Source organism: Narcine bancroftii, chromosome 6 (assembly GCF_036971445.1).
Source record: "Narcine bancroftii isolate sNarBan1 chromosome 6, sNarBan1.hap1, whole genome shotgun sequence".
Taxonomy (NCBI): Eukaryota; Metazoa; Chordata; class Chondrichthyes; order Torpediniformes; family Narcinidae; genus Narcine; species Narcine bancroftii.
This window is the reverse complement of record NC_091474.1, coordinates 227,934,103-227,959,435: the sequence shown is the minus strand read 5'-3', so window position 1 is coordinate 227,959,435 and position 25,333 is coordinate 227,934,103. Positions and strand designations below refer to the sequence as shown.

The following is a 25,333-nucleotide window of genomic DNA, read 5'->3' as shown; positions in this document are numbered from 1 at the left end:
CCTCTCTAGTACACTGTAATTATGAATGAACATTTCTTAATGGTTGATGAAACACTTTCCTCACCATCCAAATGGTTGACAGTACGAGTCTGTATATTTTATATGCCTCATTGTTAACAGTGTGATGAGTTGTCTTTCAAACTTCCACTGATGTGATTGTTGAGAACATCCAAGGACAATTTAGGTCTTTAGCCATCCAGTTGAATGTTACCTGCAATTGGTGGTCCGGATGTCATTGGAATGGACATCAGCCCAAGAAGGAATCCTATTCCTTGGGACACGTTCTCTGGACCCACAAGCTCAAAGGCGATGGGGGCCATGATAGAGATGAAGCAGCCGTCAAATAAACCCATGAAAAGGCAAACAACAATGAGACCTGCAAACCCTCTGCAAACAGGAATCATCATGGACATCAGGCCAATCACAATGAACGAGACCACCTGAAGAAAGAGAAAGAAGAACGTCATCCTGCTCAGCTGCTGTATAACCTGAAGACAACAGCACAATCTTCAGTCTTATTCACAATCAACTCTTGCAGTACCTTTAGGAGCAAATATTAATACAAGGAATTAGGAAGCCAAGCATATTCACCTGGATTTTCAACGAAAACGACGTGGCAGTAGTACTGTATAATACCATCAGATACTTTCCACTGTGAGAGTCTGGGACTCCTGTGCAAGAACAAAAGGCCTGGGCCCATGTGTCTCTGTTTATCACTGGCAGCTTCAATCTTATTTAATTCTGGACACCCTGCAGAGCAGCGAGAACTTTCCCAGTTTCCAAGCAGTTGGGTCTTAGTTTAATTGTATTATTTTGAATTGACTATAATTTTGAATGAACTTAATTGTAAGTTTTGTCATTTTCTTAAGATGCTGTGCTTTAAAAACATACACAGGGACTCAAATGGCCTCCTGCGTCACTTCTGAATTAATCGTTTCAAAGTGCAAGCAATTCAAGGCAAGTGCACAGCAGTTCCACTCCGACATGCGTGTGTGGAATATGCCTTGCTCGTTCTCTAGAACACTTTTAAGAACCAAAAAAAAAATGAACTCACTGGAAACGTCAGCTGGAGGCCAAAGCCACCAAAAATGAGATGAGAAGCATCCTCGCCATAGGCAACCATCTGCCTCTGCTGCTTGGGTAACTTTAGGAGCGCCACAATGCCTAGTTCAGAGTCAATTCAAGAGTTCTATAGCAGAGACATATGCCTTTCGGCTCAACTTGTCCATGCTGACCAGCCTCCTAGAAATAGAACTGGTTTTGGGTGGTCTGTCAGCTGAGAATGCAAACTATTTCGTGCTCACCAATCCACAGCAAGAAATGTCAATTGCCAGCCATCAAAGAGCAAATGACTGATAAATGCCCAGAATGATGGGCCAAAGGGCTTGTGCCTGTGTTGTGCGGTTCACCTACGATCACTAACTGACTTCATCATTGTGTTCCTGCTGGATTCAGCGTAGATAAGCATCATAAGCCTTGGAACTCTCTAACTGAATTCCACCAGTTGGCAGGTTACCTTGCCGCACCCCCCCACCCCCCGCAAGGTTACCATAATTGAGCTTGTTGGGCTGATGGGCATTGGCTCCCAGCAGCTCCTATCGGCAATAACCAATACTCTCTTGTGGCTTGCCTCCTCAACATGGGACTCAGCTAGTTAACACAGTCTGCAAAATTGTCTCATGTTCAGAGGCAAGCCAGTTCCAATGTAATTCATCAGTAACATGAAGTTGACTGATCTTTTTTAAAATTAGACATACGCCATGGTAACAGGCCCTTCCGGTCTACCAACCCTCACCTCTATACCAATTGCACTTTCTGTTAGATGGGAGGAAACCTGAGCAACCTGAAAAAACCCACACAGACACAGGGTGAATATACAAACTCCTTACAGACTGCGTTGGATTCAAACCCAGTCACTGGCCCTGCAATAGCATGTTGCTAACCTCAACACCAGGTTTGCAACCTTTTTCTTTCCACACACATACCAATTTTTCAGTATTCCCACTGCACAAATCATGGTGCCCTTCGTGCCCAGCAATAGATTAGAATAGACCATATCCCACCCTCTTTGCAGTCCCCATTCTCTTCAAACATGAATCCATCTTACCTGAAGGAAAACTTTATTTGCGCCATTTAAGTAATCGGCCACCCTTCCGAAGAGTAATCGCCCAACTCCAGACGAGATCCCAATGCACATTAGCAGAACTTCTTCGTTTTCCAAATTAAAAGTTTCTTCCACATACTTCATCTGTTTAAAAAAAAACAACTAAAAGTTATAATATGCTTATGTGACTGAGTGAAACACGAAAATCTGCAAATGCTGTGATTGTAATAAAAATATACTAAAATAATGGAAGAATACAGTCAGTCTTTTCAGTGTCCATAGCAGACAAAGATATATTGCCGACGTTTCGAACCTGAGCCCATCTTCAAAGATGAGAAGAAGATGGAGGGTTCTGTGCATTGTGCAGGGAGGTGGGACTAGAAAGGGGTGTTTGGTTCGGTGTGGACTAGAAGGGCCTAATGGCCTGTTTCCGTGCTGTAATTGTTATGTTATGTTAAATAAGCCAGAAGCAGGAAATCTCAAGTCTTAGAATTCAGACACCACTGATTTAGGGAGGAAGCCAGACCAACAAAGGGTATTAATTGGATTATAAGGGCCGAGATAAGAATTTATCATGTTTGTGTGAAAGGAAAACAGCATAGAAAGATGGAGATAAGGAAAAGTGATAGGGGAAGAGGGTGGGAGTTAACGAAAGCCAGAGAAGTCGATATTAATGCCATCCGAGTGAAAAGGGCCCAATCGGAAGATGAGGTGTTGTTCCTCCAACTTACAGATGGTCTTCTCTCAGTCTGGCAGTGCATGAGACCATGGACAGACATGCCAGCAAGGGAATGGGATGGAGAATGGAAATGGGTGTCTTTTAGCCAGTCACATTCAAAATATTAAGATCATTATTCACAAATGCTTTCTCTGATAGTTTTATTCTTTGTGGAGAATCTATCCCAATTATCCGAATTGGGTTTAAGGTCTCACCTACACATAGCTGTGGTCGTCAATTCATATTCTATACTACTGAATCTATAGGGAAGGATTAATTGTTGTTTATTTAGTAGGTTTCCGTAAGCCAAAACATCATGGGCTGTTTTTAATTCATTAAAAACACAAAATTACACAGAAGTGATTTGACCATAACTTCCACAGAACGTTACAGCAGAGGAAACAGGCCGTTTGGCCCATTTAGTCTGTGCTGAATTATTGTCTCGGCCCATTGCCCTGTACCCAGATCATAGCCCTCCATTCCATATATTATCAAAATATTGAAATCAAACTCACGTCCACCACTTCTGCTGGCAGATCGTTCCATGCTCTCACCACCCTCTGAGTGAAGAATTCACTTGGAGAGGGTGATGTTCCAATGTTTCTGCCATCCAAGGTGGCTTGTGGTCTGGGGTCACACTTGGAAGGAGCCTTGCTGAGTATTTGCAGATAGCACACACTGCAGCTGCTATGGAGGGAGGGAGTGAATGTGAAAGATCGAGGATGGAAGCAAAACATGCAGTCTACTTTCTCCTGCCAGTGTCAAATTTTGTGTCTTGGCATGCAACTTAGCAAGCAGAGAGTTATTCCCATCACCTATCAGGCTCTTAAATCTCCCTCAACTACACCAACCTTATTTTTGCACCAATTGCAACTGTGTTTATTTATTGATCCTTTTCAATTTATTATTTCTTTTTCTGTCTCATGCCATACTGTGGTAATTTTACTTCATACTAATGTTATTTCTGTATATCTTGGCTTGACAATTACAGCATATTTTATATTTATACATAGTCCTCTCATTTCAGGGCACCTTAATATTTGGGACATAACAATGGAATGTAGACATGTTCAGTACTTTGTTGCATACCCCTTGCATGCAATGACTGCTTGAAGTCTGTGATTCAGACATCACCAGGTGCTGAGTATCTTCTCTGGTGATGCTCTACCAGTCACTACTGCAACCATCTTCAGCTCCTGCTTGTTTTGAGGGCTTGTCCCCTTATGTTTTCTCTTCAGCATACAGAAGGCATGCTCAATTAATTGGATTTAGATCGGGTGACTGACTTGGCCATTCAAGAATTTAAGTTTTTAGCTTTGAAAAACTCCTTTGATGCTTTAGCAGTATGTTTGGGACCATTGTCTTGCTGTAGGATGAAGCACCGTCCAATGAGTTTGGAGGCATTTGCTCAAACTTGAGCAGATAAGACATTTCTATACACCTCAGAATTCATTTTGCTCCTGCCATCGGCAGTTACATCATCAAGGAAGGTAAGTGAGCCAGTATCTGTGACAGCCATACATCCCCATCACGTTTCAGTTAAGGTGGTATATATTTTGGATCTCGAGCAGTTCCTTTTTGCCTCCACACTTTATCAGTATGATACAGGTTAATCTTGGTTATCTGTCCACAAGTCCTTTTTCCAGAATTATGCAGGCCGGCAAAGTGTAATCTGGCCATCCTGTTTCTGTGGTTAACTAGTGGTTTGCATCTTGCAGTATAGCCTCTGAATCTCCGTTCGTGAAGTCTTCTACGGACAGTGGTCATTGCCTCCCTGCCTCCTGAAGAGTGTTTGCAATATGTCGGACAGGTGGCTGGGGATTTTTTCTTCATTATGACTAAAAGTCATCAGTAGTGGAGGTTTTCCTTGGCTTGCCAGTTCCTTTGTGATTACTGAGCTCACCATCACCAGGTCAGTCTTTCTTCTTAATGGTCTAAACAGTTGATTTTAGAAAATCCTAGGTTTGGGCGATGTCTCTTACTGTTTTAATCTTGTTTTTAGCTTCATAACTGCCTTCTTTTGGACGAGTCCTCATGTTGAAAAATGGCAACTACGGACTCCAAAGGTGATCAAAAGCTTAGAAACAAGCCGTACTCTCTTATACCTGCACCAATGAAGCAATTAAACATACCTGACTACTTACAAATACCTGTGAAGCCAAGTGTCTCAAACATCATGGAGTTCTGAAATGGGGGAACTATGTATTGATCGTGCTGTAATTTTGACAGGGTCAAACCAAAATGTATACCAATAAGCTTAAATAAAATCTGAAGTGTGCACTTTAATCACGTGAATTGTTTGATTACAAATTTAAAATTCTGGAGCATGGGGCAAATAAAGGGAAAAAAGAAGTCTGTCCCAAACATATTGGAAGGCACTGCATGTGTATAACCTCTCACACTCATTCCTTCACCCTCACTGCAAATCTCTTCAAAGTTTAGATTTATTGTCAGTACAGGCATATCTTGGTTAATATGTTCCAAACAAGTTCAATGTTATGAAAAACTGCACTGTTCAAAGCATTATTACAATGTACTTTAATGTAATACTTTTAATCCTATAATTATTTATTCTTTTACCTAGAATTTTTAGGCAAACATGTGCATAAAATATTTAAAAGGGATATAGAAACATTGAAAACTTGCTCATCTGTGTAGCCTCCTTGGTCAATCTCTTCTTTTAGTTCAGTCGGAAAGCTCGTAGCTCCCATTACTATCATCATTCGCAGGTTCGCCAGTAGTTCGAACATTATGGGGCCCCGTGCAATTTGACGTTGTAAAACTAACCACGATTTGCTGAAAAAGTTTCTCCTTCATTTCCATTTTCTTAATTTTCTTTTAATGTCCAATAGAGGCATATTGCTTTAGCTTGAATTGGCATTTGACTTCATGGAATTCTTTTCTGGTTGCAATCTTCAATCCAGATCGTTAAAAGCATTCCATATTTTCAATGCAGAACTTTTCTATATCTAACAATCACTTTAGGCATACAAGATGCTGTTGCCATTACATGTTCTTTTATTTTTGTAATATTTTATTTATCATTTTAAATATATTTAACAATCAACAATCATACCAAATACAAAACATCGAGAAAACTCCTCTTAACTCTAGCCCTCTATACATCTTACTAAACAGAGAAAGAACGAAAAGGAACACAAAAAAAAAATCATCCCATTGTCAGTGTGAACAGTGAAACATGGAAGCACGATAATTCCACAATGTTAAAATCTTTACAGAGGTCTACTGGCTAGCCAGAAGCGATTGTAACCCTATATTGGAGTCAGTGAGGTACCTATGTTCTAAATAAAGCTGCCAGATTTTTAGGAAGGTGTTATATCCCTTCCTGAGATTGTATGTGACTGTTTCAAGTAGGATGCAGCTATTCATCTCCGTGACTCCTGTGATCTTGGTTAGGGTGTCATAAAGGTCGTACCAGAAGGGCCTCACCTTCTTGCAAAGCCAGGTATAATGTAAGAGGGAAGCAACCTCTAAAAACTCCACAAACACATCTCTGATAATTCAGGTTATATTGGTATAATTTCTCTGGGATGAGAAACAGTTGCCATTACATGTTCTTCGATATTATCTTTATTCTTGATTATAGAGTTCGAACAGACACTTCTTTGTCTCGTGCTATTTTAACAAATGATGCGCCATCTACATGTGCTTAATAATTTCCAGTTTATTTTCCAATTTTAGCCATTTACGTTTATTATGCCAATCACCCTCACCGCTTTTCCTTTTCCACTCACGTAATGAAGTTGAACGAGCATTGTTGCAACCCTTTTGGTAATGCATTAATAAAATATAACAATTTTTGGTTATTACAACATTAAAAATATAAACGGTGTTATACCAAAAACCTGCGCTGTTCAAAATGGAGTTATACAAGGTATCCTTGAACATACATCACACACAACCCTGAGATTCTTTTCCTGTAAACCAGGCAGAATATCTACTTATCGGAAGTGTAAACTGTACTCAAGAAAAAGATACGTATGCTAAAGATAGAAATGCAAACAAAGAAAGAAATTTAAACAAACAAATTGTGAAGGATTTTGTCATATTTTATGTTTTAAAGGAAATCAATTGTGGCAAGTTTTTTTTTAAAGTGTAGGTCACACTTCAAAACAGATCTCATTTAAAATGCCAGAGTTCTGCTCAAGCCAGACAGTGCAGGCTCCGGGTGCCTTTGCAACTAAGAAGAATGCCTATAAGGTCTTAGATCTTCACAAGTAGGTGTTAATTGGACATGGAAAGCAACAGATGAATGAACTCAGAAGATTAGGTCCGGAGCCACAGTCTGAGTGCAGTTGGCTGTGCTAAGAGGATCACGTGGTGAGAGAGAGAGAGAGAGAGAGAGAATTCAGTTCTACAGTTCAGCAGCAGCTGGGACTGGAACAGGACAAGCTGGTAAGCTTGTGGAAAAACCCCATTTTGAAGAAGGGTTGTGAATTCTTAGCTCAGCCTGGTCAAAGCCCTTGTGGTCCATACTAGAAGACAGCTTGCATAATGTTTCGCTTGAAATAACTGAAACAAAAAGGAACTCTGTGGTGACCTGAAAGAAAGAGGTTATCATCTGGAAAACCCTGACAGGGCAAGTTTCTGATGTGGCTGATCTAAAGGAATCAATCAGTTGAGGGTGTCCAACGAGCAACAAATCTCTCTGAAAACTGACAAGAACCTTCTTGAGCGGTAATCATTCAGTTTTCAAGCACCAAAGCTTGGTGAACCTCATAAATGTTAAACTCTGTGCACAGTGTAAGAATTGCCTGATACCAGTGAACTTGGAGGAGTGAGAAGTGAGATTGGACTATGAATCAAAGAACTTTTCTGAGTTTACACACACATTACATGCATGTGGGGGTAAGTTCGGTGAAGTTAAAGTTTGATCTTGTTTTCATGTATAAAGATAATTAAAAGTAACTTTTGTTTAAGTAACCATTTGTCTTGGTGAATTTCTATTGCTGCTGGGTTTTGAGATCTACTGGGCTCTAATGCAGAAAAAATATTCAGTAATAATGTGCAGAATCTTTGAGTCATTATCCCCTTTTACATGCCACTTCAAAGCAGGAATATTGTATTGCTGTGTAAAAGGTATTAACACAAAATTGGGGAGGGGGAGGAAAGTCCCACTTTTAAGCCAACAGCAGAGGTAGTCTGGGTAAAAAGGGCGATCCAGCAGCCCAGATAAAGATGTGTATGTGTACCATATTTGATGGCATACAAGACCCACGGGCATATTAAGTTTTGTTTTGTGTATTTAATGTGTAAGCATTTAAACTTGGACAAACATACAACTAGGACAACAGGAAAAATCTTTTTAAAATAGACTACTGCTGTAACTTAACAAAAGCAGTTTAGCTATAGCAGAAACATTTTATAAAAACAATGCCCCGTCAGGCCCCGCCCTGGTCCTACTCTCTCCCGGTGGCCTGCACTAACCAACTTCGGATCAAAATAATTGACATGATCAGGAAGCCTTCAGCGCCCAAGCACCTTTGGGAGCCCTTTTTGCTCTCAGCGCCTTTGAATCCTGGCTCCAATACCTGGTTCCCATGAGCTAGTGTCCAGCAGCCTGCAGCCTGTGTGAGTCCCACAACCGCTGAGCCAAACATGGGCAACTCCATCTTGGGCACAGGCTCCGCGGTTGCTGGATTTTATTTCCAAACACCATTGGCTCCTTTAAAAGGCCCTTTAAAACCTGTATGGAGCCACTGGCAGTTGCTTTAAAACTTTCAGAGCAGAACTGTGTCTCTGGCCTCCTGGGTCTGCACCAACGCTGCCATTATATCTGCTCCCGGTAGTGCTGCCTTTTTTTTGGAAGGTGAAGTGTCATGGGATTTCCAAAGGGATGTTTAGTTCATTGCCCAAAGGGTAATGGGGATGGAGAACAAGATGCCAAGGTAGTAGAGGCAAGAACATTAATTATCTATACACTTGGAATACTACATGGATGGGAGGGGATAGGAGGGGCATTGGCCCAATGCAGGAGGTCACATTGTTCTGCAAGACTATTTAGAGCCATTTAGGCAGAACACAGACAAATAAGACCAGCTTGATCAACGTGTAAGTTAAGTTTGTAATACTGTTCTATGCTATGTTTGCAGAATCATGCTTCTTCTACTTTGAAAGTATTTGCAAGAATTCAAGAAACATTGTTATATCCTGTGAATTCTCCCCTTGTAAAAAGCTTCGCATTATCAGTGGCCAAGAACTTTCTACAATAACACTTCCAACTTTATAGCAACATGCATCAGACCTCCTACCCATTATGATAGTAACGAGCAGTTAGTTTCTGGGGCAAAATCCCTCCTGGTTTAAAAAAAAACTAATTTTGGAATTAGCAACCGATAGACCTTTTTCTACTGGGACAGGGCCAGTGGAAAAAGAAAACTGTCTGCACACCAGCATCAAATGACCTTATTTCACTCCGGGGAATAACCATCTCAACCCCTACTCATATCCCCGCATCAGTTGATGCTGGTGCGCTGATAGATAACCAGTGTCTGAAGGACAGCAGAAAGTTACCCGTTTCCATTTGAAGGTAGAAGAACCCTCCAATTATCAGGGACGAGTTACGTCCCAATTAAGGGTGGTCCAGTGGAAACGGCACGAAGGGCTTCCTATCCTGGGACACTGCAGAGAATTAATTGGGATTCCAGTGGAAAAGGGGCTCATAACATTCAATCCCAGGAACTGCAGAACCCAAAGCCACTTTACTCACCAATGAAAAACACTGTCAAGGTTAATGTCAAACTTGAGAGAAAAAAAACAATGTACTGGAGGAATCCAGCGGGTTCAACAGCAGCAGGTGGGGGAAAAATTGCCAGGGTATCAGAACGTCACAGTTCTGACCTGAACCATTCACTATTCCTTACTGATGCTGCTTTGCATTCTCGAACCTCCTGAAGTCAGACTGCTTCATTTTAAATTTTCAAACTGATACAAGGCAGGCTTAGGTTTCATATTAGTGGTATTAACAAATGGAGAAAATAGAACATGAATAAACAGGCGAGTAAAGAACATTATTTAAATTACCAAAAGCATTTCCTGCTGATCAACTTGACCAGCATAAACTTTCAACTGGGGAGCCAAACCAGTGTTAGCTGGTGCACAACAATGATGAACTACCCAACAGAATGACTTAATGGTGCGTTATGGAGTTGCTAATTCAGCACCAGTTACCTGGGACCAATCAAATTCAACACCTGTAACCCAGGTTCAATCGAGGGCTGTCTGTGTGGGATTTGCACATTCTCCCACTGATCTCCTGGCTTTCCACCAGGTGCTCTAGTTTCCCCCCACCACATCTCAAACGGCCTTTTTTAGTGGTTTAAAAAAAGCAAATGTAAAGGGGAAACTTCTACGACTTCACATTACTGCACCTACCTTTATAAAAATGCCAAAAAATACAGACTCCAATTCTTCCGGGGGGTGGTCCCAGAGGTGCAGCAAGCCGCTTCGCCTCGCTCCATAAAGGCAATGGCGCTAAACGCAGCTGCTTAGGGCCAGGCTAATAACGTTGCAATGACCAGGGCTCCCCGATGATTGGTGCTGGGGCTCCTTCCTGCCACCCGGGAATATCCTCTTCCCATTCGTCCTCCACCTCTCGCTCCTTTATCGAGACAGCGGGCCAAGCTAATGACTTCGCAATGACCATGGCTCCCCCGATGATTGGTGCTGGGATTTGGGCTCCTTTCTGCCACCCGAGCATATTCTCTTCCCATTCTTCCTCCACCTCTCGCTCCTTCATCAAGCCAAGTTGGAAGGAGGCAGACAAGGGCGCGAAAGAGCCTGATAAGCTTGAGCCTCTTTTTGTTTTAATGCAGGACCAATGGTCATCTTCGTTATCCATAATCCTCCCCCCCACCCACACACACACACCTGGAACCACTCTGCAATTAACCATATACAGCACATAACAGGCCAGTTTGGCCCTACTTATCTATGCCGGAACAAATCCCCACCCTCCTAGTCCCACTGACCAGCACCTGGTCCATACCCCTCCAATCCTCTCCCGTCCATGTAATTATCCAGTCTTTCCTTAAATGTAAATAACATCCCTGCTTCAACCACCTCTGCTGGAAGCTTATTCCACATCCCGACCACCCTTTGCTTGAAGAAATTTCCCCTCATGTTCCCTTTATAATTTTCCCCCTTCAATCTCAAACCATGGCCTCTGGTTTGAATATCCCCCACTCTTAATTGAAGCCTATCCATGTTGACTCTCTCTGTCCCCTTTAAAATCTTGAACACCTCCATCAAATCCCCCCTCAATCTTCTACGCTCCAGAGATAAAGGCCCCAGGCTGCTCAACCTTTCTCTGTAACTCAAACCTTGAAATCCTGTCAACATTCTCGTGAAACTTCTCTGCACTCTCTCTGTTTTGTTTATATCCTTCCTATAATTTGGTGACCAAAACTGCACACAGTATTCCAAATTTGGCCTCACCAAAGCTTTGTACAATTTCATCATAACATCCCAACTCTTGAATTCAATACTTCGATTTATGAAGGCCAACATTCCAAATACCTTCTTCACCACTCTATCTACCGGAGTATCAACTTTGAGGGTACTATTTACCATAACTCCTAAATCCCTTTGTCGCTCTGCATTCCTCAATTGTCTACCATTCAATGTATATGACCTATTTCGATTTGCCCTTCCAAAATGCAACACTTCACACTTATCTGTATTAAATTCCATCAGCCATTTCTCAGCCCACTCCTCTAGCTTTCCTTTATCTCTTTTTAAGCTACGGTAATCTTCCTCACTGTCCACAATACCACCAATCCTTGTATCATCTGCAAACTTACTTATCCAATTCACCACCCCTTCTTCCAGATCGTTAATATATATAACAAACAATAGTGGACCCAGGACCGGGATCCCTGAGGAACTCCACTAGTCACCGGCCTCCAATTTGAAAAAACAATTTTCTGCCAGTACTCTCTGATACCTCCCATCCAACCATTGCTGAATCAATTTCACTATCTCCTTATTTATACCTAATACCTCCACCTTTTTTCCTTACCTCCTGTGGTACCTCCCATCCAACCATTGCTGAATCAATTTCACTACCTCTTTATTTATACCTAATACCTCCACCTTTTTTCTTAATCTCCTGTGGGGAACTTTGTCAAAAGCTTTACTAAAGTCTAAATAGACAACATCCACAGCCTTCCCTTCATCAATCTTTTTTGTAATGAGCATGATCTATCCCTGACAAAAACCACTGACTACTACCTATCAATCCCTGTTCTTCCAAATATTTGTAAATGCCATCCCTCAGAACACTTTCCATCAACTTACCCACCGCAGACCATAATTCCCAGAGCAGTTCCAGCTGCATGGGGGAATTATGGGTAATGAAGGCAGCCATTGCTCAGCACATTTGTTTGACCTCACGACTCCAGGCAGCGCTACTGCACCACTTTCTCCACCTCCCTCAGCTCCAGAGGACAGCTCCCGGCACCAGTATCCATAAAAGCAATGCTGGAGCAGCCTAATAGGGTTCTGCATAAAAATCAGCTTTTTTTTTAAAAAAACCTCGTTCGGCCGGCTGCAATGTGGCGTCGCTCAATAAAAAGGGCTAAAGATTGATGAATTAACTGGCCATCAGCAGAAATTGGCCCTTGTGTGTAGGCAAATGGTAGAATCTGGGGGAAGATTATTACAATTTCTTAAGCCATAGGGTGGAGAATCTGGAATTTGTTGCCACAGGCAGTTGTGGAGGCCATGTCATTGGATGTATCTAAGCCACAGATTGGCAGGTTTTTGATTAGGGCAAAGGCTATGGCGGAGAAAGTCGGGCAGTGGCGTCTGCTCGGGCTGAATAGCCTATTTCTACTCCTATGTCATAGAATGAGGAAAGATGCCTGTAAATGCAGTATGTAAATGTGCTTAATAGACTTGGTGGGCCAAAGGGCCTGCTTCCATGCAGTATCTTTCCAGGATTCTTTGACAACATTCATCTCCAAACAGTTGGCACATACTGCACAGAAATGTCCAGAAATTCAAAAAAATGGGACCATTATTTTCTAAATTTAACATTGCAGATTTGGGCAAGTGCCAACGAGGCACCATTTCAATTAAATGAGAATGATCTGACTATTAAAATAAACATAATCCTTTAAACCATGCTGTCTGTACAAAATACTACACTACTTTTTAAGGTCAATTGTGTAGAAATAATGAGACCATAAAGGATTCATTTCCCAGCTGTGTGTTTACAATGTTCAATGGTCAGTGTCAACACAGGAATCAATTGGAGGACAAATCAGTGTATGGAAACTTATGGATTCACTTAATGTGGTGGCACTGCACTGTAACGGCCAGTCAAAGGAAAGCAACAGAGCAGATAAAACAAAGGAACTTGTTCAGTAACAGAACACGGAAGGAACTAAAGTTAAACAGTCCCTTTTATACAACTCGTCCATGCTGACCCAGTTTGTCTCAATGAGCTAGGCCCAATTGGGACCAAATATCTTGTATTTGGATTGCTTATTTTACCATCAATGAGGGGAATATCCAGTTATTTTTAAATCAACTGCTTTTCTGCATGGAGAAGAGATTTCTTGCATTTTGAATGAGCAATCTTTAGTTTCAACAAATCTAAAATAGAACTAGCAAAGTTAATAATCAGAATGTTGTGTGTGAGGAGGAGTAGTCTCCCTGCCTGTATTGCAGGTGGTCACCCGTTCTCCCCATCTGAAACTTATTTGGAAGTCGCATCACCTGTCAGTCAAGGTTGGGCACCAGAATCTAATTAGTGCACACCTCACTGTTGGCTAATTCAAATCACCTAGAGTCCTTATTGGCTGATCACACAGATTAGCCCTGTATTTAACAAGAGAGCACAGTACATTCTCTCTCTTCATTGTGGTCCAAGCCAGGTCGCTACTGTGGGCATTGCTTGGAAGGATTGCAGGTAATGTGTGCACTGCACTGAAGCTGAACTGTTGTTTTGTGGTAACAGCAATGCTTGTAGTAGAGCAATGCGTCCCACTGATAAGGGGTCCACGAGTGTTTGTAGAGCCCCTGCTTATAGTGTATGAATGTCTATATTGTAGTTTACATGAATTAGAAATTGTGTACCATTTAACATTCTCCTGTTTGTTTCCCACGTGTCTTTTAAGTCCCATTACTATTTTCTCATACTTTTCTATAAAGTGTGTTTGTGTGTATAAAATTACATGTGATTGTAACCCTTGGTGTTCAGACTTGTCTCTCTGTACACCCACTGAACCTGATACTCTTCTCAAAAGCATTCAAAAAGTTACGACTGGACACATGGAGTCTTAACCATGTGCGAGATTGTGTTAATAAGTGTGTGGGTGCTCTGTCAGATGCGTGATTTATAACGTACCTATTCACCAAGGGGGTGGGGTAACAGGAGGCAACCTGCAAATAGCGAAGGGACCCCAGGATCAGAGTACAAAATCCCACGGTGAACCAATTGACAAGTCAGGGATTCAGCCACTTGGAGGCCTAGCTCTCTCAAGCCATGCCACGCCAGTCAATTGGGTCACCAGGTTGGACCCCCACAGGCACCACGTGGTCTCCTTTCTGGAGCAATTGCGGTTTCTTGGGACCAGGGAGAGTAGTGAGCAAGCTCTACTAGTATCTCTACTGCATAGAAGCAAAATACACCGAAGCTGCCTGCCAGCTGGTCAAAGCTTGGAGCCCATCGATCTGGCTGGCAGGTCGACCCCATAAAATTAAAGTCAAGCCAATCATTATAAAGCAGGGACAGGAGTGATGCATGGATGGGGATGTGAGGTTGGATAATAATGACTTCACAGAGGCAGAGCCCACCCACCCCACCCCCCACCCCTGTATCCCAGAGACCTTGCAAGCCTGGCTGGTAACCACACGGGTGCAGCACCATAGGATCAGGAGCTTTTATTTAAAAACACTAAATTTGCTACATTTCAGTCCTGACTTCTCCAAGCTATTACAGGGATCCAACTCAGGCACTTGTGGCACTCCTTTGAAGTGAGCAGGAATGGCATCTTGGTATCAGACAAGCCCAGAGGAACAGGGTGCTGAGTACACCCTGAATGTTTGCCTGCCAGCCTCCCCACCACAGAGTAGAGCATTAACAGGCATCTGGGCTCTGTGCTTAAGGAGCACCCAAGCTTGGGGCAAGGGCACAGGATGTGCAGGCCAAGGGAGGGCTCTGGCACCTGATAGATGACACTGCACTGCCTGCTCGTAGACATTGGTGATAAGGGTGCTCACATATGCCAGCCAAGTCAGAGAAACCAAGCTAGCAAGTCAGTGACCAAACAAATTCCTCTTTTGATGTTGGGGAGCAGCTTGGTCCATCAGTAACACAGCAGCCCGGTTTGGTCTAGGGGGCTGATGAGACACTGTCAGTGAATTTAACTATGTGCCTTGTCCAGCAGACAGAGGGCTCTTGTGTATATATATTGATCCACTTGATTCTTTCTTTGGCTTGGCTTCGCGGACGAAGATTTATGGAGGGGGTAAAAAGTCCACGTCAGCTGCAGGCTCGTTTGTGGCTGACAAGTCCGATGCGGGACAGGCAGACACGGTTGCAGGGGAAAATTGGTTGGTTGGGGTTGGGTGTTGCATCTTATGTTTCCTAGTTATAACGTGTACATCATTGTAATTTCACAGTGATATGGCTTCCGGCAGGCAGAATGTTGTGTTGTGGAGGAGGCATGGCCTCCCTGCCCGAAACTTATTCGGAAGTCCCATCACCTGTCAGTCAAGATTGGACTCCAGTCACACTGCCATGGCTAATTCAAATCATCTAGCATCCTTATTAGCTGGACACACAGATTAGCCCTGCATTTAAGAAAGCACAGCACATTCTCTATCTATTCATTGTGGTCTGAGCCCCGGACACCACTCCATGCCGGGTCTTTACTGTGGACTTTGCTTGGAGGATCGCAGGCAAGGTGTGCACTGCATTGAAGATGAGCTGCAGAGATGGGGACTGGGAGCATTTGTAGAGCCCCTGCTTATAGTGTGAGAATGTCTGTATAATCATTTATGTGAACTAGTAATTGTGTACCATTTAACATTCTCCCCATTTGTTACCCCCACACTCTTACAAATTGTGTGTTTCATTCCATTAATTTTCCCCACTCTTCTATAAATTTTGCATGTGTTAATAAAATTTTATGTAATTGTAACCCTCATCTCTGTGAACCCACTGAACATGATACTCTCCTCAACACAGGTATGCCACATTTACAACAATCCTGCCTAATTGAAATAACAGACTATTTACAGATGTCCTCAGAACCACTTAGTTGCATGCACCGATTGCCTTGAGTTGCAAGTATTCCCAAAGTAGATCTTTACACTTGCAGAGTACAAGATGCTTATGCTCTCAAAGAATCTTTTTGTGAATTGCTCAATGCAAGTTTGGAATTCTGACTTGCATCCATGAGATGCACCAGGTCCTGGGACAGCTTTGTGCACGGCGAACAGGTTGAACTGTACTTTGACTGCAAAAAAGCCATCATTAAAGCTGGAAACACGTGCGGTTAAAAAAAAATCCTGCCTAATTGTTTCCTGTACTGGCTGGTTTGGATTAAGCCAAGACTATTCTCCCTGGAACATGGGATTCTGAGGTGGAACCTGATAAGAGATTTATAAACTCATGTGGGGCATATAGACAAGGTAAACAATCGTTGTCCTTTCTCCAGGGTGGGGGAATCTAGAACTAAGGACATTAATTTAAGAAGGGACCCGAGGATACCTTTTTCAGATTTATTGTCAAGAGTACATGACATCACAAGTCACCCAGAGATTCTTTTTACAGCAACAAGGCAGGATTACCACTTATTGGTGGAGGAAACATAGAAGATAGGAGCAGGAGTAGGTCATTCGACCCTTCGAGCCTGCTCCGCCATTCAACGAGATCATGGCTGATCTTAAAGTTCAGTACCCCGTCCCCGCCTTCTCTCCGTAACCTTTAATACCCTTATACTGAAGAAATATATTTAATTCCCTCTTAAATATATGTAATGAACCTGGCTCCACAATGTAAAACTACACAATGTACACATGTAAACAAATAAAGAAATCTAAACAAACTGTGCAATACAGAGAAGAAAAATCAAAGTGCAAACATAAGAATCCTTAAATGAGTCCACACAGAGGTAGTGGGTATATGGAGGGACTGCAAAAAGAGGTAGTGGTCAATTTATCTTCATGGACAGGTACATGTTTGGAAAGGTTGAACTCAGGAAAATGGGGATAGTTTAGGTGAACAATTTGGGTCAAAGGACCTATTTCTGAGATGAAGATTTCCAAGACTATGGGTGGTTTTTTTTTATATAAAACTGTGCTGCTTCCCAGAACACAGTCTGTGTAAAAAGATCAGGACAGAAATAAGGGACTCATTCTGAAATTTTACCTACAGCACCCCCCAGACATTGTTGTGGACTCTCTGGAGTCCAAAGCAAAGGACTAGTGAATGGGACGACATTGACTATGTCCATCACACATAAGTGGTTGACGTCGACCCACATCCAGCCACAGGTCGTCCCAGTGTGAACGGCCAATCCAGAAGGGAGGAGCTATAATTGCTGAAAGGGAGAAAAAAAAATCATTCCCTCTGTATGACTGGATGCCACATGGCTTGCTGGGGTTGCCCATTAGTCATGGAAGCTAACCCAAACACAGGGCCTGCAACAGTACTGGCATTCCAATACTGCAGAAATCTGCTACTTTAGTGTATACAGAAGGACCCAGGCAAACTGGGTTAGGAAAGCTAACAAATGTCATCAATAATTGCTGGAGGAATCAAATACAAAAGAAGATCGCTCATGTTTCAGTCGAGGCATTTTTCAGGATTTTTTTTGTGTTCAAAACCATTCAGAAAAATTTCAGTAAGCCATTGGCTAAAATGGTAATGTTGTCCTGCTTGTATCCTCTGGAGGTTATAAGATTGAGGGAGACTTGGTTAAGCCTGTATTTATTGCACTTTCCTGACAGTGAAACACATTGAAATGAATTATACCAGATAAGAGGCTTAAATACTTCAGAAAACAGGAACTTGGTGTATGTATGACTTTTTATTTAAAGATCTATGCCCTTTCAGCCCATGAACCCATACTGCCCAACTGCACCCAATTAATCTACCCCCACCCCAAGTTGTTTTGTATTTATACTATTCCATTCAGCCATCAGTTTATAGATGGGTATCCCTTCCTTCAAGGACATTTGCTAAAACCAGAAAAGGTTTTATGAATTAACAGATCATCTGTAATCTCATTAAATACCAGAAGAAGCTTAAGAGACTAAGTGGCCTATGTTTTGCAATCCATCAGCTCATATGTTCATTATCAGCTTTACTGAATTCTCTTTCACAATTTGTGACTGCAGGATTTGAACTCTCAACCTCTGGACCAGTTGTTTACTGCTAACCATTAGGAAAGTGCACGTGTTTAGACAAAAAAACAGTTTCACAACCTCTAAATATCCCAAAAACGCTGAATAATCAATGAAATAGGGCATTTGTAGACATCAAGGAGTGAATTTTTGCACAGCACATTCTGCCAGATCATTTTTTTGGGGGCCTGTGGTTGGAGCTGTAAATACTGAGCAGGATTACAGGAAGTCACCTTGGTAAATTAAAAAAAAACCATGTGTTTTAATGGTCAGAACATACGATTATGTTACAAAAATGGGGAATTGGGGTATTAGTGCAACAGACATTAAGGTGGGCAAAATTGTATGTTGCCTTTATTGCTACAAGTGGTTCTCAACCTTTTTCCACTCACATACCACCTTAAGTAATCTCTGGTTAAGTGATTACTTAAGGTGATAGATGAGTGGTAAGTAAAAGGTTGAAAATCAGAGAATTCAAGCATAGGAGTCAAGTCCTTGAGTATAAAGAATAATCTTAAGTCTTTTTACACCTACTGATGTAAAGATTCACCACACTGGTTGCTGGGATGATTGGAATATTGTACAAGAGTGCACAGTCTACGCCACTTATTAGCCCCTTTCACACTTGCAAGTGATACCAGGAATTTAATGGCCAATCAGCCTTTAAAGTGGCTAGTGTGAAAGCAAAATCAGCTCTCAACGTTGGTGTCAGATGACATCATCTCAAAACTGGGGATTGACGGCCTCGACCCCTAGTACAATCCCTGGCATCTGCAAATGCCAGCATTGCAATCCGACAAGTGTGAAACTGGCAATTGCATTGTGGGATTGAAATGACCCAAGTTTTTGCATGGGTGCAGGAACCTAAAGGAAAAGATTAAAATGAAAATAAACTTTGCTGTGTTGGGGGGGGGGGGGAGGGGCGCGAGAGCTTGTGCGCAATAGCGGACAATTTTTAAAACAGCATGGGAAGATTGATAGTCCATGAATTTATGCAGCCATGCATACAGCCCTTTCTCTGACACATGGCATTTCTGGGAGGGTAGGTCCACCATTGCTTCTCCCACCCAACGGTTTTTATAAATTGTGTGCTATAGTGCTACCAACTTTCTCCACGCTATTTAAATTGTATGCGTAGTGCTACCAACTTTCCCACCCTGTTTAAAAATTGTCCACTATTGCTATTTATTCCTAATACTTTCCCAAGGTCCTTTATATAGATTGGCACAACAACAACACAACAGGGGCTGAAGGACTCGTGCTGTACGTAAATCTTAATTATGTTATAATTATGCATGATTAATTTTGTTCAAATACAAGATCATAACACATTGACCAGGATTTAGGGCAGGTCCACCATTGCTTGATGTGTCATGACGTCACCAGTAGAAGGTAGAACAGTCCTAGCCCCAGGGATGGCTCCTGGCAAGTGTGAAAGTGTTCACTGTCCCAGTTAGGAGTGGTCAAGTGTGAAAAGACAAACCACCCCCCTCCCCCATTCCTAACCTGGGACAGTGAATAGCCAATTTAGTGGGACACAAGTGTGAGAGGGGTTATTGAAAGCTTAGGGCAGGGGTGAAAAAAATGTAAACACATTCCCTATGCCATAAGTGCTTTGCGATTAGTAAAGGATTGTTTAAGGTGTATGTGAGTGGGAAGGGAAGGTTGAGAACCACTGTTTTAATCGTACCCAATTGACCCCTTATGTGCACGGTTTCGTAACTCCAAAGGAAATGGGCCAATGACAATTTGTCTTAAGCAAAATATGTTGGTAACAATTGGGTCTAGAGCAGTAATTCTCAACCTTCCCACTCACATCCCACCTTAACCAACCCTTACCAATCACAGCCACTTATGGTATAGGGAAAATTTAAGGTGGAGTGTGAGTTTTAAAAAGATTGCCCATCCTAGGCTTAGGGGGGTTAATATTTTAGAGATGGAGCATGTAGCTGAAGAGTCTAAAACTTGAGTATATCACAGGCTCAGATGTAGTTGGCCATTTAAAACTGAACTGAGATGTTTCTTTGACGAAAGGGTAGTGGAGCTTTAGAATTTCCTTCCTGATATTCAGGTACATTTCACCTTCCCACTAATATAATGGTGCAGTCCACCATTTCCCTCCCTCCCCATCCCTATGCAACCCTTGCTAACATAACATGAACATTGCTGCCTCTCCCACAATCCTTCTTCAAATGAATGTCACTGGCATTTTATATTCAAAGGCAGGCAAGGCAGTGGTGCGGTGTCTCATGTGAAAAATACACTGCTGAGAGCAAAAATCGGTTTGAGATCCTTAGAGAGGCAGACTTTGGTTTAATAACGTGCATGATTTTTGGTTTGGCAAGTTTTGCAAGCCTGGAAGACTTCACATCATGCACAAATTTTTAAAAAAATGAAATCTAAGCTCCCTAAAGTTGTCTCCGATTGCTTCCAGGTTCAGTGTCGTAGCTGGAAAGCTGGGCTGCTAAGCCTGGCCTTTCAAACCCATGCATGGAAGCAAGTGTCCAAAAACATCATGTAATCATACTTGCTGAAAGAATAGCAAGAGAGATCCCCTGGAAAAATTTGGCAAAGCACCGACAGTGGGGTCGGGGAAAAAAAAAATACTAAAAGCTGCAGAGCCCCTCGAACCCAAGTGAAAAAGCAATGACATTACTGTCATTGAGAGGAGGGGTGAGTGTGAACTGAAAGTGATGGGTGGGGGGAGAAAAGAGAATCAACTGCTGAAACAGATGTTCAACTGTGTAAACAAAAATAGAAACTGAGATGTTAATTTGTAAAGCAGCCAAGAACACAAGGATGAACCCAAAACCCAGTGTCATCTGTTCTACAAGTACATTAGATATAAACATTAGCACAATTTGAATTTAAAAGCACCACCTTAAAGAGACAGCAACTCATTACCCTCTCGATTTGGCTACTGACAGACCTGGTCTAATGGTACAGAACTAGCTGCAGAGTCTGTGATGCCTGTGCTCATCAGGCACCATAGATCACGAACCAACTGACAGCCCCGAATTCCTGGACACAGTAGCACCACCAAACATGGCGATAAGAAAGTGACAGTAATAATTCAAAGGGCATTTTCATGAAGCCATTTCATGGTCGCCTTAACAAGACATCACGGTGGTTCAGCCTTATCAGGTGATTGCAATCCCGGTGTCTCACCAGGTAAAGTCTGCCTGCAATGTGCCTCCAACCTGGGCTTTCCACACACCTCACATGCTCATTGCCTCAAAGGTCACCCTGGCTTTGATAGAATTGTCCACAGCATCACCATTGCAATTAAAGCAAAATCCTATGGTTGCATAAACTCAACCAAAAGCATTAAAAAATGCCATTGGGAGGAGAAAAAAACCCAACAGGTCAGGCAGCAGCCATGGAGAGATGCAGAGCCAATATTTTGGGTCAATTATACTCAGATGAAAGTGAGCTTGGTTTCTCTGCTCACAAATTCTGCCAAACCTGGAGAATATTTCCAGCAACCCCCTGCTCCCTCCCCTCTCCCCAATCATTCATCACTGCCACAGTACACCTTTTAATTTTGTTTTGACAAATCTTATTCAGGAATGTGAATACTTTTTACATTACTTGTTTAAGAGACGTGTCTGTTATTGGCAAGATCAGCATTTGATGACCATTGTTAATCAACTTGAGCAAAGCAATTCCGAGGGTTTGGGAGGGGGGGCATGTATAACCATGTTGGTGGGTCACAAAAGCAAGATTTGGCAGACTGCTAATTTCCTTCCTTCCCTCGAGGAGCCAGATGGATATTTACAACAGTCTGGTGACTGTGCAGTATTCAATATCAAGATCAGCTTGTTCCTGTTATTTATTTACTTGAATTTAGATGCCCCAGTTTCCACGGTGTCCTGAATATATCTGTCAGTAAATGAAATCTGCCTAGATAGCTTCCAACACAATCATATAAACATCAAATTTTCAGTAATACCCACCCACACATCAATCTAGTTCCACTGTTTCCATCTGTCCTTCACCTATTCACATCCCCCTTGTCCATTCCTGTACTCACGTCCCCAGAGGTCACCACCACATTCCCCCTCGCCCACCTTATCTGAACAGCATTCTATCTCTCGGGCCCTCCCTCACTCTCCTCCCCCACTCCCGATCCATTTTATGCATGCAACCTTCCCTTCCACCTTAAATCTCAATAGAAACCTACCCAAAACATTTGACTGCCCATCTCCCTCCATGGATGAGGCATGATCAGCTGAATTACTAGTTTGGCACCTTAACCACAATAAAGGTTGGTGCAGAAAGTGGCAGCACAGATGGGCAATGTGGTGAAGATGGCTTATGGGATGTCAGCAGAGGTATGAGAGCAGGGACGTCATGTCGCAATTTCATAAAACATGGGTTAGGCCACCCCTGGAGTAGCGTGAACAATTTTGGTTACCAGGCTACAGGAAATGTGATTGTGCTGGAGAGGGTTTGGAGGGGACCCACCAAGTTGTTGCATGGATAGGAACACTATGGCTGTAATTAGTGGTAGGATAGGCTGGGTTGTTTCCCTAGAGCATGACACCAAGGGATAACTTGATACAACTATATAAAATTATGGAGGAATAGATGGGGTAGAAAGTAAAAATCTTTCTTCCACAGATGTGTCAAAGACAAGAGTGCAGAGGCTTATAGATTATTTTGTAGATTCATAGTTGTATATCACAGGTTTATCAACTGTTCCAAGCTGAAGGTCAATATGCTTTTCCCATTTACTGGCATTTGGCCATATTCCTCTAAACCTTTCCCAGCCATGCATTTCCACAAATGTCTTTTAAACATTGGGATCATATCACCTCTGCTATCCCCTGGCCGCTCGCTATATGCCGAATACTGGAAAAACTTCCCCTCATATCCTCTTTGAGCCTATTCCTTCTGACACTGCATCCTAGTTTTAGACCAACCATTCCCAACAGGGGAAATCCAGCTCTCTCGGAGGCCACAACACATTTGGTGGGGCGGGGGGGGGGGGGTGGGGCAGCGGGGGAGGAGGGTGGTTCACATACTGAAATTGTAAAGTTTTGATCAACTTTTTATTTATTTAGTAGGAGAGAGGTATAGAAGAAACCAACTAAACTTGACCACTGCACAGGGAAGAGGGCCCATAAACCCAAGCCACAAAAAGGTTGAAAATGGCTGCTTTAGACTGCCCTATGCTGGGAGAAATAATATGACCATCAACCATATGTATGCCCCTCATCCTTTTATAAACTTGTCAGGTCACCTTCAGGTTCCTTCACTCCGAGGAAAACTGCCCCAACCCACCAAATATCCCATCGTAAACTCCAAGTCCAGACAACATCCTTGTGAATCTTTTCCCTCTCCAGCCTAATGATGCCCTTCCTAGAATGTGGCAACCAGAAATGCATGCAATACTCTCCAAGTGCAGTCACTCAATGATTTGTGTAACTATAACACGCTGTTCCAACTCTTGTACTCAATGTCACAGCTGACGAAGGCAAGCAAGCAATGTCCGTTCTTCATCTAGATTGCAACTTTGAGGGAACTGTGCCAGTCTCTACAACACTCTCCAAGGGTCCGTATTCACCAAGATGAGAGGTTGGAAAAAGGACCAGATAGCAACGTGCCAGTTCAGAATCTGGTGAGGTGAGATTAGTGAAGAGGTAAATGGCCAGGGATTAGCTAAAAGCAGTCTTCGGGATAAGGGTTAACAATTTCATCTGCAGCCTGTACCAAAAACCAGACACCAGCAAAGCTCAAGCCTTAGAGGCACCAGGTAAAACTTGAATGACATGGACCAGAGAAATAGTCTTTACCAAATCTCACTCCCTCATTTTTATGTGGTACTGAAATAAAAATAGCCCCATGCAATATGTCCAACATTTGCATGTCAAAATAAAATGGAAGTTGATGCTGCGCCCTTGGTAAATAAATTGGAAATACTTACAAGGTGAACATAAGGCACAAAATATCCAAAAAGTGCAGTTGGGATTCCAAGAGCCCAGATGCGATACCCAAGGAATTTCCATATCTTCACATTGAAAATCTTTCTGATGTCCAGTTTTTGTTTTGAAGTTTTACTGTTGGCCTCCACTGGTACGAGAGGTTTGTAAGTAAAACCAGCCAGGAGCAGAACAAACATAAAGGCACTGAGGACTCGCAGCGTGTTGCTGAGCCCAATCTTTGGCAGCAACTGCTTTAAGAGCAAGGGCAAGACAATGGTGAAGACACTGCTGCCCGCAGTGACAATCCCATTCACTAGTCCCAGGCGCTGCTTGAAGTAATGTCCCAGAATGACAAGTGATGGTTGGTAGGCAAATGAAGAACCACACCCAAACACGATTCCATATGTAAAATACATGGGCCCCAAGGAGCTGTAGACAAAGGAGAACGAGCAGTGAACAACCGACTTGCTGAGAAATGTAAATTGCATATCACAACATGGTTAAACCAGAAAAAAAATTCAGCAAGATTACCAAAATACTGAAGCAGTAATTAGAAGCAGGAATGGGCCATTTGCCCTTTCGAACCTACTCCCAATATTACTTGGATGATCTGAAGCTCACTATCATATTCCAGTACTTTCCCCATACTGGAGCTTCAAAATCTAGATAAACAGTGAAGTCTCCTGCACCTTATGTAGTTGTGGAGCATTGGCAGACAAACTTTTGAGCATTGAAACTTCATACAAATAATACCCATTTTGGGTCAAATAGGTTAAAGAGTAGGTACACTGTCAATGGTAGGGCACTAAGCAATGTTAGTGAACAGGGATCCCTTTGGGGGAAGGGGAAGAGAAGGTCAGGTCCATAACTCCCTGGAAGTGATACAGCAATGGTTAAATTGGTGGTGGAGGCAGATGGCGCATGCGTCCATGAATCAGGCAGAGAATACAAAAGACAAAGTTTGCAACTTTACAAAACAAACTTTGAGGAGCTGCAGGAACTCAGCAGGGGAAGGAGCATAGAGAGAAATGGCATGGCAACATTTCAGATTAGGACCTCTTATCTAGGCAAATGTGGGAAGGGGAAATAAAAGTGAGGGGTTGTCGATAGGATACTGGTCACGGTGGAGAAATGGGTGGGGCAAGAGTTTGAGAAAGGCAAGAACAGGAGCAGATAAAGAAGAAAACAGTAGAGCAAAAATAA

The 25,333-nt window shown here is 42.5% G+C and overlaps 1 protein-coding gene across 1 annotated transcript in view; it reads right to left on the bottom strand.

Annotated features, from left to right (window-relative positions):
* The window catches only part of slc16a10 (solute carrier family 16 member 10), an 88,600-nt gene that overhangs the window by 17,003 nt on the left and 46,264 nt on the right, over positions 1-25,333 (bottom strand). Inside the window, exons 3-5 of the mRNA XM_069887626.1 lie at positions 24,133-24,559; positions 2,108-2,248; positions 212-440 (exon numbers count right to left, since the gene is read on the bottom strand). Of these exons, the coding sequence (XP_069743727.1) occupies positions 212-440; positions 2,108-2,248; positions 24,133-24,559 (797 nt within the window). The remainder of the gene's footprint in view (positions 1-211; positions 441-2,107; positions 2,249-24,132; positions 24,560-25,333) is intronic.